General features: G+C 30.7%; 2 protein-coding genes across 2 annotated transcripts; both read right to left on the reverse strand.

Annotated features, from left to right (window-relative positions):
- Positions 1 to 120: 120 nt before the first annotated feature.
- Positions 121 to 10,285, reverse strand: LOC125064355. The gene is made up of 19 exons (XM_047671345.1): positions 9,585 to 10,285; positions 9,394 to 9,518; positions 9,223 to 9,316; positions 8,981 to 9,140; positions 6,952 to 7,179; positions 6,763 to 6,871; positions 6,492 to 6,676; positions 6,235 to 6,339; positions 6,034 to 6,154; positions 5,808 to 5,821; positions 2,367 to 3,094; positions 2,178 to 2,302; positions 2,006 to 2,099; positions 1,766 to 1,925; positions 1,343 to 1,570; positions 1,050 to 1,158; positions 785 to 969; positions 309 to 413; positions 121 to 204 (listed from the first exon to the last, which is right to left on the reverse strand). The coding sequence occupies exons 1-19, from the start codon at positions 10,283 to 10,285 to the stop codon at positions 121 to 123; spliced, it is 3,660 nt and encodes a 1,219-aa protein (XP_047527301.1).
- A 2,434-nt stretch (positions 10,286 to 12,719) lies between these two features.
- LOC125064194 (protein THEM6-like) lies at positions 12,720 to 14,561 on the reverse strand. Its single transcript, XM_047671121.1, has 3 exons — positions 14,335 to 14,561; positions 13,421 to 13,635; positions 12,720 to 13,026 (listed from the first exon to the last, which is right to left on the reverse strand). The coding sequence occupies exons 1-3, from the start codon at positions 14,474 to 14,476 to the stop codon at positions 12,796 to 12,798; spliced, it is 588 nt and encodes a 195-aa protein (XP_047527077.1). The 5' UTR covers positions 14,477 to 14,561; the 3' UTR covers positions 12,720 to 12,795.
- Positions 14,562 to 14,817: the final 256 nt, after the last annotated feature.

A 14,817-nucleotide genomic window follows, 5' to 3' on the forward strand; every position in this document is an offset into this window, starting at 1 on the left:
TTAAAATATTTGTGTGTTTGCTTTTTAATGTTTAATTTAAACTGAGCGTGCAAATACATCTTATAAAATATTATACTATCAAAATACATTTATATTGGTTCTAAACTTACAACACTTCTGTTATTTATTTCTATGTACAAGGACTTCGATGCCCAAAGCGAGGAGAGATACAACTACACCAACGGCATAAATAAAGAAAATTCCCTGCAATTTAAAATATTTTATTTTTATTTTTATATCTGTTAAGTATTGTATTGTTTTTTGAAATTAAATTAAAATACTTATTATTTTTAATATACAAATTATACCTGAACATGTCTCAAGGCAAGTGGCTCAACTGTTTCGATATCTTTTTTGGAACGCGAAAGTTTCACTGCAAGTTGTACTTTGTAATCCAAATACTGTAGCGCTATCTAGAAATTTAAATGTATCGATGTAATCTTTTTCCCCATTATATGTTGAATGAGAAAAATTATTCCTTTTTTATTTAACTTTTGTATTAAATACATGCTATTAAGCATATGCAAGTAGCCCCCAACGCCCAGGACATTATGCGCTGTGAAAAATATGAACCATTAAAGTATAAGGAAAATTGACCATTAATTCTCCTTATACCGATATCCTTAAATCTTTACACCATAATGTGATGCCGATAGTAGTGACGGATGTGTTTTGTCCCTGTATTTTTCCACCCACTTTTACCCACATACCACACCCAGATGATCTTACATATAAGCCTACTGAAGAAAGAATACCAGTAAGTAAGTAAGACAGAAATGATAACCTGATTCTCCCAAGCTAACAAAAGCCCTGATTCATGGAGGCGTCCTATAAGATCGCTTAATTTATTCGTATACACTGAACTTTTACGCATCATCATTATACATTGCTCAAAATAAAACTCTTCCAGCATTATTGTGTAGTCCAACGATGCTTCTTTTGTTATATACTCCCCAATTGCGAAAGTTCCTGAAGAAGAAGTGTTTATTTTAAAAAGTATTCTATTGTATAATGCACGATAATATTATTCATCATTAACTTCCTCTTACCAGCAGGTAATTTTTCAATTCCAAAGGCAATATTTCTAATAAAGCTTTGACGGTTCAATTCTTCAGCGGGGTATGTTTTATATAAACTTACTAACTTCTTAATTCTAGGCTAAAATGTTAAATGTATTTTACTTAATTTATCAAGTGCATATTATAAATAATTAATAATTTAATTCTTAGATGGAATATTAACTACAAAATCGGAAGTAGTAAATAGTACTTTATTTAAATTTAAAATGTTAATATCAAGGGACTCATTTCATAATTATGTTTAAATATAAAATGAAAAGGACCTCCTGTGACAGTATAAGAGAGAATGTCCAAGCGTCATGCGTAGCGCCCCACATAAGATTTCTGTCAACAATATCTTGAATCGTGTCAACTGTTGGTTCATACTTTGGAACAGTGAAGGTAGAAGCTAAGCCTCCTCCATAAGCATTATCCAAAACTAACCCAGCTATCATCATCCATCCAATGACGCTGCGTATACGCCATGTTGGGAATCCCGATTCTGGTTGTGACTACATCACAAATTATTATTTATATTTTTATTATTAATAATATTTTCAGCTTATATTTAAATTAATTAAACCATTCTGTATTTAAATCTCTTTAATTGAGTTATCTAATCAAAAAGAAATGATTGCACTATTTTATACTGCATCTATAAAATTTATATTTAACAATTATAAATCAAATGTTTACATAGATTTTACCTGAGTTATCATTATTCCGAAAGTAATCAAAAAAACTTTGTCTGTTTCAAATTTCTTTACAACGATTAGAGCTAAAGATGCAAAAATAAATGTAAAGAACAAGGCAATCCACATATATAGAGTAAATGGTAGTAAAGGTAACTTCCAGCTCGGTAATAAGCTAAAAATTAAATTTAAAATTGAAGTTTAAAATTATTTTAATAAATATCGTTTATTACTAAATATACACAAATTAAATACCTCGGTGAAGGGGCAATACACGTTACACCTGTTCTGATATAAGGTGCTGAAAAATCCATTACTACAAATTCATCATACCAAGAATACAAGGCCGCTGCAAAATAGTAGACATTACTAATTCAGTAAATTTAGATTGAACTTTAAAACAACGAGAAAATTATAAAGTCCTTACTTATGCCAAGATCAGCCTTATCTTCGACAACGTTTCCTAAAACTCCGACACCAGTAAGATTGTCATAAATTTCTCCCCACTGATGTTCATCATTTCGTACTAATTCTATAGTACAGTTGATCCACCTTTAACAGAATTTTATTAAAATACTTATCTACGCAGAAAAAAATATTATATTTATATTTGTACCTGCAAAATTCATTGATAATCCTCACGTCCATGCCATCACGACCCTCGGGTACAATAGTTGGGTCCAAATCTAATAAAATATAAGGCTTATAGGTGAATCCTGCTGCTTTAACCGTTTTACCATATAAATTAGACATATCATGTGGAAATAGATTTCCATTTTTTTCAAATTTTCTTGTACAAGAGTTCCATTTGTCTAAATAAATAGGTGTGCTGTGGTCAGCCAATCCAACAAATTTATGTGTAATTAAATCATAAGTGTCGCAATCATGCGATACATCTGAAGCTATAACTATTAATATATTTGCCACAAAACTAACTTCTTTCATGGACAATATGCTTATTAATTTATTTTTACTGTTATTATCTGCACTTTGTGTAGGCAAAATAATAATTTTTCTATCACTTCTTCTGATATTTCCCAAGTGGACAACATTTTCAAAAGCATTCATAAATATTTCTGGTTCACTCATTTGCACGATGTAATCAGAACAACCCATCTCTGAAGCGTTTAGCATCAGGTTTGTAAAGCTCTCAAAGCTATTCGCAGAAATATACATGAAATGATTTGGTAATTTTATGTCAAGATGCTCTTCAGATACGACAGTTATACAGTACGATGAATGTAAATAGTTACTAATTACGACCTGTAACAATATTTTTAGGGACCACATAGTTTCTGGCATCACTGTTAACATATTTAAGTATTCCAAAGGGACCGATCTTTTCTAAAATTTTTGCTAGATATTATTTAATTCTATTTACTTCTAAAGAATAATCCGAAATCGAAAATTGAGCGAGTTTTTATACAAATGATTAGGGTTCCTTTCAAAATGTAAAAATACCTTTTAAAACAAAGTTACTAATTTTAGCAATTTTTTTTTATGTTAGAGTTGACAAACGAGCAGGGGGCTCACCTGATGGAAAGTGACTACCACCGCCCATGGACATCTGCAACACCAGGGGGCTCCGGCACCTACCGGGCACCGGTACGCTCTTTTCTTGAAGGTTCCCAAGTCGTATCGGTTCGGAAAAACCGCCGGTGAAAGCTGGTTCCACAGAATGGTTGTGCGAGGGATTAAAAATCGCGCAGTTGTGGATTTTCGGACATCTAGGTGGTGCGGGTGATATTTTGAATTTCGACGAGATGTCCGAAAGTCAATTGCAGCAGCCGGGATTAATCTGAACAATTCCTCGGAACATTCCCCGTGTATAATTCTGTAGAAGACGCAGAGCGATCCAACATCTCTACGTAAAGCCAAAAGGTCAAGCAGATTGGAAAGGGCTTGATCTTTTTTTTTATGTCAAATGGTGGCAAACGAGCAGGGACTCACCTGATGGAACGTGACTACCACCGTCCATGGACATCTGTAACACCGAGGGGCTTGCAGGTGCGTTGCCGGCCTTTAATTGATCGTCGATAATTTGAGCCGCTCTACGTTGGATGGGGTCAAATGGAAGGAGCTGGTACTGGGGAGCACCCGTCCAGAGGTGAGAACAAGTACTCCATGCAATTTTATACATTTGGAAAAAATAGTAACCACTGGCGTCTCACCTGACACTTCTGTTACACAAATTTATGAAAGTAATATGCGTTATCACATTTTTCACTACGAGTGAAAGGATTAACGTATACCAAATACCATTCCAAACATGTATTCAAGCATAAGGTGAATCATTAAAAAAAATTAAGGATGTAAAAAATCTGAGCCAACGGTTGCTTGGCCAGATTTGAATCCTCCTCAGATTCAAATCTGGCCAAGCAACCATTGGCTCCTTCGATATAGTCTTAACTCGTAATACTTAGGTAAGAACTAAGAGTGAAAAGATTAACATTTATACCTACTTAGATTAATAATTAACTTTATCGAATATAGTGACTTTCACTATAAGGATGTACTTCTGACCGTTTTCGGAATATAAGATTATTAAGCCAGGAGATAGAATAGTGTTCTAGCGTGTATGCAAATACAGGTTAACTCCATTACTGATAAACCGATGAGACGGCAATTCAACACGACCGGAGAGAGTCCAGACGCAGGACCAATGGCTTTACATGGTTTTCGACGCACAGGATACTAGGGGTTTAATTGGTTTGGTTTAAACCCCAGGATACTCGAGATCTACATCATTATGCCAGCCACAAGTCTATTTACTTGTATACTAGTACATATTGTAATTAAATAATGTATAGATGCTTATTGTATACAAGTATACTATTAAAATACTGTAAAAGTAATGTGTGACTTATGTATTATAAATCGTGCGATCACAGAAATAACAGTAAAATACTTGTTGGAACCTATTTTGCAAACTCTTGCAAATACCAACATGCAAAAAATTACTTTAAAAATTCAGTATTTACAATCCATTTAGCAAAATTATGTCTATTAACTACAGTATTTACCATCTTTTGGTCATACAAAAGAAAATTTCTATGCAAATAATTTTAGTCTTTGAAACAGTTGTAATTTTTCATTTAACTACGAGTATTATAGCTACAAATAACAAATGAAGTTATATTGTAATGTTTATAGTTATTAACCATTACCACGACAGGATTCCAAAATATTATAACGTAAGTAAATCATCGTTATTCTTGTCTTAATTGATATAAATTAATCTCATGTTATATCATTTTCTTTAAATTTAACTATACTCAAACTTATTTATTATACATGAACATAATTATTTCCCTAAGAGTCGAGACCTCTAATTTGGTTAAGATATATCTCAGGTTAAAATCTGACAAAGCACTTCTTATTTAATATGTATGAGCCCAATTAACCTTGAGTTTATAATTCATATCGTGCTCAGCAGTAGAGAAAAACATTGTGAGGAAACTAATTTGTGTATCTATTCAGAAAACATCAGAAGGACAGCGCGGTTAAATAAGCCAGAAAAACTTCTCCTTAAAATAATAAGGGATCTTTGGCAAGCAGTTAGTTTTATAAAAATAAGGGCTCCGTTCATTAAGAGACATTAACATATATAAATAATACTACACTCAGTTCTGTTCTTATGTTATTGTTATTATTATATCTGTTATCTGTTATTATTATATAATTAGATATATATTTATATTAAAGAAAATACTATTGGGGAGATTTTTGTAGGACCATCAAATGAGTTAAGCTTATGGATATTTTTATTATTATACGACGAGGCCCATGTGTTGTTTTACGCCGCTAATATAATTTAAAGCATAATCAAATACTATATTTCGAACACGACATTAAATTATTTGCTGAAATTAAGTGAAAAACATGACGTTATGATTATCTTGCAATCGAACCAAATTAAATGAACCATTTTTATTTAAAAAGATTAGTTACTTCTTAGTAATTTTAACTTTTATTTATTTTTTCTTAACCATACTGACAATGATTATTTCTTATTAAAATATCCCTTACTTAAGGGACGGAAAATATGGAAACTAACTGGAAAATCTAAGTCTGTTGAAAAAATACTTCTGAAATTAATTCGGCACAATGTTTCGTGACATAGGTGTGGTTATCAAAATCAAACGGGTTGAATTAAATATAAAGCTACCACCGGTTCAGGAAGTAGATTTTATCTGCAAGAAAATTAGTAGCAGGTTGTAGAAAAGAAACAGAAAATTCTCGAAAATACATTTATTGATTGTAAAAATACATGAGTTTTTAACCACTATCGGTCATACCAGAATTTCGTCGTAATGTTTTAGTTTTTTTTCTGTGTATGAACATTTCAATGACGAAAGTAAGGAATGACAATATTATTCCAATAGCATAAATTATGAAAATACCCTGAAATTTTAAAATGTATTCGATAATTACTTTGATATCTATTATTTAATTTAAAAACACACATTTAATTGAACACCCACCTCAACGTGCCTTAACGCTAAGGGCTCTATGTTTTCAACGTCCCTTTTTGATCGAGAAAGCTTCACTTCTAGTTGCACTTTGTAATCTAAGTACCGCAAGGCTATCTGAAAATTTAATTTAAGTATATGAGCTTCTAAAACATATTTTTACTCAAATTTCTTTAAGTATTCATAATTTTTGCCTGTCTTCAGATCGTTGCCAGAACATATATTTAATATTAATATAAAATATTAGACGAAACATTTGTGCAATACACCTGAGTTTCCCATGCCAGCAACAGTCCTGTTTCGTGAAGGCGACCTATGAGATCGCTTAACTTGTTTGTATACATAGAACTTTTACGCATCATCACGACACATTGTTCAGCATAAAATTCTTCCACCATGATTGTTAAATCTAATAACGCTTCTTTCGTTATATAATTCCCAATAGCAAAATTCTCTACGAAAAATAAACATTATTATTTAAATATATCTGTCTACATGCACCTACTATCTAATGATGATGAAAGTAAACATTTTTATTACCAGCTGGCAATTTTTCAATACTGAAAGCCATGTTTCTTGTAAAACTTCTACGATTTAATTCTTCAGCAGGATACGTACGAAATAAACTCAATAAGTTCCGAATCAAAGGCTGAAATACAATAATATTAAAAGTCACAAGCTTTTCTTTCAAATCTTATGAAAATATCTTTATAAAAATTGTATTTTAACCTCCTGTGAAAGTATTAGGGAAAATATCCAAGCGTCATGCGTAGCACCCCACGTCAATTGTCTATCGACTATATCCTGTATTGTGTCTATTGTCGGTTCATATTTGGGAACGGTGAATGTAGATGCTAAACCACCTCCGTATGCGTTATCCAAAACTAAACCGGTCATCATCATCCATCCAACCACACTGCGTATTCGCCATGAGGAAAATCCGGATTCGGGCTGTGACTAAATTCAGAAAATTTCTTTCATATAACATACTCCAAAAAAACAACTTATTATACTTCTCCTATTTCAAATAAATTTATAAGACAAACAAAAATACAACACAAGTCTAAAACATAATTTAGCATTATGTATATGAATACGTATTCGTATATTATAAAATATATAGATAACAATATCTGTGTATGCATTTGATATTTTTACACACAGTAAAACTTTCATATTTATACTAATTTGTAACGATTAATAATCGGATAATATAATAAATAGATTTTAAATTATTATTAGGCATTAGCGACGTAAGAAATATTAAGCATTCTTCAGACCATCAATGCGCCACCAACCTTAGGAAATAAGATAATTACGTCCTTTGTGTTTGAATTACACTGGCTCACTTATACTTCCTACCAGAACATAACAATACTAAACAATGCTATTTGGCTGGGATAGATAGATATAAGTGCAAAGTACATTTGGTACCTACCCAGAAAGGCTTGCACAAAGCTCTTACACCAAGAAACTAGCTGTATTATTTAATTATCTTTGATTACATTTTACGTTTATGTCTCGATGGTATTGCTAGTAATTTGAAGCAATTGCATCGAAAGAAACGAAAAAAAACGATTTTGTTATTGCTTATTTTTCGTAAATAGAGAATACATTATTACTAAATACACTCCATACTAGTTTTTCAATCTTATCAATTTCTTACCCTCAGATATTCTAGATAGAATTTGCGTCCTTGGTAACATTTTTGGCGTAATGTGTGTACATAAATATATATTTTCATATAATAATATAGAAAATAGAAATATATATTTATTTATTTGACATACTACAAAGTTTTACCATTACAACGGTTTTATCCTCTGTATCGAAGTACATAAAGATTGTATTCAATTTAAAACCATAAATTGTGTTTAACCAATCTTTTTTAGCCATCGCAGCAAGGTCTGTTTGCTCAGAGCTAGGCTATAATTTTTTACTTACGTAAACACTGTTATCCGTCTTTAAACATTTTAGATCAATCGATTAAATAAATAAATTCAATCATAATGACTGCGGTCTTGTCGACATTTTTTGTATTAAGCCTAGATTTTAGTATCTTTTAAGCAATTAGTATGATGTTTTAAATAATGAAAGGTATTTTTCGCTAAATGTGAAATTATAAAAGGAAAAGGAAGGTGAAATAAAAAAATTCTAAAGTGCTCCATGACGTAAGCGTAAACTAGTAACTGGTATCTTTAACACATAAAATATGCGAAATATAAAATACCATATATATACCTAAACCAAAACGACATACATATACAGTGGCGTAGCTAGGTGGACAAGGGCCCCGGTGCATAGAAAAAGAAACGGGCCCTCACCCCCTCTTTAACTTATATTGCGCTTCAAAATTATAGATAGGAATAAAAATAGGATACAGGATACATTGAGACGAACATTAGTAGGCTAAATCTATATGTCATCTCTATTCAAAGCTAAGGTTAGAGGGCCCCCTGAGCTCCGGGGCCCTGGTGCACTGCACCACCTAGCCCTACGATAGCTACGCCACTGTACATATATATAACTATCTCCACCACTCCAGCGCATTTTAGTGTTCAAGTGAGCGCTCTCCTTCGCTCTTAAAATCCGATAAATTGGAATCAATACAAAACTTGGTGAGAAAGCCTAGGAGCGATTGTTTCACTTGCTATCAGGTTCATGGGATTGTAACATTTCTAACTGCCAAGCCCGTTACGTTACAAAGAAGGTATTCTTTGGGATGGACATCATTTTAAGAAACCATTAATTAGGTTACCTGCGTAATCATGATCCCAAAAGTAGTCAAAAAAACATCATCCGCAACAAATCCTTTCGCTACTATTAGGGCCAATGATGCGTATATAAATGTAAAAAACAATCCAATCCACATATACAGACTAAAAGGTAATAAAGGCATTTCCCAACTTGCTAGTAACCTAAAATTTAAAAATAAAAATTATAAATCATATTAATACGCTTATTCATTGTATTAATACATTTAACGTAAGAGATGAGAACCTCGGTGAAGGAGCTATACATGTTATACCGGTTCTTAAAAATGGAGCCGAAAAGTCCATTACAACATATTCTTCAAACCAAGAATACAGTGCAGCTGTAAATATAACCAAAAATTAGTTGGAAATATATTAATTATTCTGGTACATCGTAACTGATAGTATATTTTCTTACTTATACCAAGATCGGCCCGATCTTCGAAAACATTTCCAATAACACCAACACCAGTAAGATTATCATAAATTTCTCCCCATTCATGTTCATCATCTCTCACAATTTCAACAGTGCAATTAATCCATCTGTAAATATTTATAAAAATAAAAATTCACATTTTTTTAAGGACATTACTATCTTTTTAAAAGTACCTGCAGAATTCATCAACGATTCTCACTTCTATACCATCTCGGCCTAGTGGTGTCGTACTATCAAGATCGAGCAAAACATATGGTGTATATGTAAATCCTGCAACCTTTACTATTTTGCCGTATAAATTAGACATATTATGTGGAAACAAGTTAGCATTTTTTTCAAACTTAGATGTACAAGAATGCCATGTATCTAACCAGACAGGTTTATTATTTTCATCTGGTCCAACAAATTTATGTGTGATCAAATCATATGTATCACATTCACTGTTTAAATCTGAAGGTACGATTAATAAAACATTCGCTACGAAACTAACTTCCTTCATTGACAGTATATTTATTAAATTTTCGTCGCTGGTATTGCTGGCGATATTTTTATTCTGTGCAGGTAACATAATAACTTTTCGATCACTTCTTCGAACGTTTCCCACGTGAACAACTTTTTCAAATGCAACCATAAATATTTCCGGATCACTTATTTGCACGATATAATCAGAACAACCCATCTCCGAAGCGTTAAGCATAAGATTAGCGAGATCATCGGTATTGTTCGCATGGAGATACATAAAACTATTAGGTAAATTAAACAACAGAGCATTTTCCGATACAACTGTTATACAATTTGACGAATTTAAATAGTTAGTTACTATTGTTTGTAACAATATTTGAATTTGACAAGAAATTTCTGGTATTAACAACATTGTTGTTTTAACAAACAATTTAAATAAAGATTAGGAAATACTAAATATGATTTAACTGGCAGGCGATAATTTAAACCATTTGACGAGAGAATGTTACTTTACAAATATTAGTTTCATTTTATAACAGTAGACAGAGGCGTTTGGGTTCTTCTTGAAGATGTAAAATCATTGTTCGAATACTCTTATAATGAATATACCTATATTGCAACAATTATATTACAATATCATATAATATTATAAAAAAGTAATGATTTTTAATTTTTTATTTAATATTACAATTTAATATTAATTTTTAATTTATATAATAAACATTGAGAACCACCAATCTTTCAGCCAGCTTAAACTTATGGATAACTCGTAAAGCATTAGATATTCGAAATGTCATATAATAAAATGATACCTGTTTACCATCACTGTTTACCATCATTAGGCTCTTCAAAGAAAATTTACGATGTGTAATTGTAGCCTTTCAAAGAGTTAGCAGTCGTTAAACCTATGTAAAAACCAGACCCTGTTCGTGTTGTTTATTAGGTGCTTAGTTAAAATAATAACTCACATAAATTTTAACATAATTGTTATTTAATTGTGCATTAAACTAAAATCAATATTTAATATGTCTGGCTCTATTTTTATATATTTTTACCGCTAGTTGTGTATTAATATATAATTAATATATTTCAAATAAAAAGTATCATAATATAATTTTCTCTATTACACTACCTAAAAACATTTATTCTAAATTTAATTAGAATACGACCCACCCAATTGCATTTTAATAACACCCAAACACAGAAATTCGCATTTATAATATTAGTGAGACGTTTGTTTTGGGACAATGTGTAATTAAATATATTATTTATTTAGCAATTATTTTACTATAAAATAAATAGTTGTTATACCGTAATTACTTAAACAAAATCTTAATGTAATTCGCGAATACAAAAACCATAAAGAAATTAGATAAAAATATCAAAAAAGGAAATCTCCCACTGTACAAACCATTACATAACAGTATGGTAAATATATTAACCTGATGCATCACATTTATGAACACCTGAGAAAAAAATGAAACTTCCTTATAACTAATAGAGGCAATAAATATATTTTTCAATTCATATAAATTTATGAAAAACGTGTATCAATAATTATTTTAAAAAAATAACTTTGATGATTATCCTAAGAAAACTCGACCTAAAAATATATTTACGGTTCTATTTTGTACTTGTAATATTAGAACCACTATAACTTTCCTGTATATGCATAATGAGCGGTCTCTTTAGTAGCATAACAAAAACAAATACCGATAATTGAGAAGATTTCTGTGAGGCCGCTGAAACTGTTAAAGCTAATGGATATTTTATTATTGTTACGCGACACGACACACACGGCACGAAGTTTAGCGCCACCAGTTTAGTGCAACCGAGTAATCAAGATATTTATATTAATAGTCAATAACTAAATTACAATTTAGCCATTTTATATCACTCTTATTGATAGAAACCCATATACCAATAAAATCAAATGTTCTGAGATTACCCCTTTGCTGGAAAGCTATAAGAAAAATATACTTAGGCTTAAAGTTAATTAAAAAGGTTTGTATACCTCACAATTTCTAATTTTGAATTTTTTTTCTTAAATAATTAGTTCCATTGAGCTTAGAGCAAAGGTACAAGACTAGTTTATTTAACTATAAATAAGATGATCGCTTGTGTGGTCCTGTTTTTTTAGGACGAGATGGTCGAGAACATTTTAAATTATTTAAAATTTTAACTACTACTTACGCTCTCGATTAAGAGTAATTTTCTAACATTTGTTGTACAATTTTGTTGCAAAAATATAATTATAATTTAATTTCGTACCAATAATAATACGAACTATGCCGTAAATAACTTATTGTTTATATTTATGTATAGTTATAAAATAGTTTGATTTATTAATTGTTTATCTTAAGAATATAGTCTTACGATAAATACAATCGGCTTAAAGTTAATAGGACGAAATTAAACTCTATCATTTATCGCCTTTAAGAGTTGTTTTAGTAACTCAATATGGACACCATATGACATAGCCAGGAAATTAGCTGATATCTTACCTTTCAGAGCTGTGTGATATTAATTGTATTAATATCTCACGGCGAATTATTTAAATCAACAAAATATATGCATATAACCAACAAAAAAAAACTGTTTTATTTAAATTAATTAAATACTGTAAACACTCTATCTTGACTCTTTGAAATTAACACCGAAAATTCACTTAACTCCCTACACAGCTACACTATTCAGAATGTGCAGGTTGTGTAAACAGTAACAAAATACTGCATGGCATAAGCTCCATAATGCTATATTAAGTAATATAATACTCTACTACTAGTGTTTGTTCCCCTATAAAGTTACCATAACTTAATAATATGCAAATCAAACAAACATTTTATATACAAATCATTTATAAAAAACATATTAGATAATAATATATTAGATTGTTATGAACATTTTATTTTACTTAAAATTTTAATCCTTCTTTCTGAGTCTGGCACTTGAGATCTCAATGGCTTCAAGCCAATGTTTGATTTCTTCTGGACATTCGGGCTTTACGTCGGCGCCTGGTATATTTTTCAAAAGTGTTTCTGAATCAATGTTAATAAGATTCTGCCTCGATAATACAATAGCCCTCACGAAACCATCGCTCAATGTTATGAATTTCTGTTCTATGAACAAGGTCTTGTCTTCCCAGTAAACCAACTGTCAAAAAAATAAAAAAACGTTACTGGAAATGTACCTATGAGTGCTTGTGTAATAATACCATATTTTTATATTATACATAATATATCAAATATATAATAAATATATTGCAGACATATGTATCTATATGGTTTGTTTCATACGTGTCGTTTCTTAATGACGACTTCCACATTGATTATTTGACAATGTTATAATTATTACTCATCATAACAATCGACAATACACTATGTTCATTTTAAAATTAAAATATTTGTATATTAAATAGAATACGTAATCAGCATTTGTTTGAGTTCGTAAGGATCAAATACATCATATTTATAACAATAGTTTTTATATATAGTGAATAAATTATAAACGAATAATTTAACATAAACAAAATCATTATTATCTTCACCTTTGTTTCTACTTTGTATGCGCTAAAAATGGGTATGGTTCTTCTATAACGAATGCTCGATGCACCTTGCAGTGCATGACCATCAACAGCCTTAATGTTAGCGTATATGCCTGTTCTGTCATAGAATTGGAATCTGGCGAAATCAAGTTCACGAACGTAACGAGCATTGTTCATATGCCGTAAAAATATATCCACATCTTGGGTCGTGCAAAAACCTGTAATCGTTAAATATAATTGTTACCGATAATAATTAAAGAAAAATGTTTAAGTCATTATCTAATTATTATTTCTAATGTCATCATTATTTTTGAACACTATTATAATACATTTGACATAATATATCCCTCGTTATATTTAATATTAATGTCGCAATTTTTTAAGGATTCGTCAAATTTTAATATTAACCTAAGCTGTCATCTCTCTTTTATAACCAGTAATAAGGGTTAATAATTAACATACGGTTTATTTATTCGGCTTCAAACGCATGCAATGCTGATACTTTTTTGTCATTAGACAATACAAACCATTATGTCCCTGCATTTTAATCTGTTAAATCTTCTAAAATATTCATTTTAATGACTTACTGTAAAGAGCCTTTTTTGATGTATATGCGAAATGTATTTCTGGTACATAATAGGATAAAGATTAATGCTGTACACTATTACTTAAGAGATAGACATATACTATTGCGGACTTTTTGTAGACCTTTTTAAGGTGTACAATACTATAGCATATTATTTTAATTTATCTCATAAGCAATAAATAACAATAATAACATTAGTATTTGGCAAAAAATTTAAGACTTTAAAAAAAAACAGTATCTTATGATAAATATGTATAAGTAAAATAATAATTCGGTTTCTTGTTATTAATCAAAGTGATAAAGAAATATTTTTACCAAATAAATAACTCACCGTAAATAGTTGATGTTTCATTTATTCCGATCTTCTTTTGGAATAATCTTCCAATGCCTATTGTGAAAGCGACTCTTAGAAAGTAATTGACGTCCCAGAAAATATACAATAATGCTACTATCGTCGCTATGATACAGTACATCTTGATAAAAGTTTATTAAAATAAAAATACAAGCGATAAGAATGTACGCCCGTCTGCAAGTATTGATGCACACTGTGAGTTGATACACGGCCTACTACAAATGTTCGCTGACGTCATTGACCAACGGTATATAAACCGGTACGAAGTTCAAGTTCGCCCTTTCGTTAAGTAAGAATACATAAATAATATTAGATATGTAATAAATTGCTATAGTATGATTATGAGTTTATGACTAGCTAGAGTGGAATGAAGTTTACTAAGTGATCCCTCTATATGTTCAATCTAATCTCATAAAAATCATACTACATTTTGGTATGGTTTGAGCCACAGAAAACGCGGTT

The sequence above is a fragment of the Vanessa atalanta genome, chromosome 5 (genome assembly GCF_905147765.1).
Source record: "Vanessa atalanta chromosome 5, ilVanAtal1.2, whole genome shotgun sequence".
Lineage (NCBI taxonomy): Eukaryota > Metazoa > Arthropoda > Insecta > Lepidoptera > Nymphalidae > Vanessa > Vanessa atalanta.

Bases quoted from the DNA above. Each gene is read 5' to 3' on its own strand.
- LOC125064355 (XM_047671345.1), bottom strand. From the start codon at position 10,285: ATGTTGTTAATACCAGAAATTTCTTGTCAAATTCAAATATTGTTACAA. The intron at 1,926-2,005 runs GTATTTAATTTG...TTTAATTTTTAG, and splicing joins TGTATTGCCCCTTCACCGAG to CTTATTACCGAGCTGGAAGT. The intron at 205-308 runs GTATAATTTGTA...TTTAAATTGCAG, and splicing joins TTGCCTTGAGACATGTTCAG to GGAATTTTCTTTATTTATGC.
- LOC125064194 (XM_047671121.1), bottom strand. From the start codon at position 14,476: ATGTACTGTATCATAGCGACGATAGTAGCATTATTGTATATTTTCTGG. The intron at 13,636-14,334 runs GTGAGTTATTTA...TAACGATTACAG, and splicing joins TGAAACATCAACTATTTACG to GTTTTTGCACGACCCAAGAT. The intron at 13,027-13,420 runs GTGAAGATAATA...TTTTTTTGACAG, and splicing joins CATACAAAGTAGAAACAAAG to TTGGTTTACTGGGAAGACAA.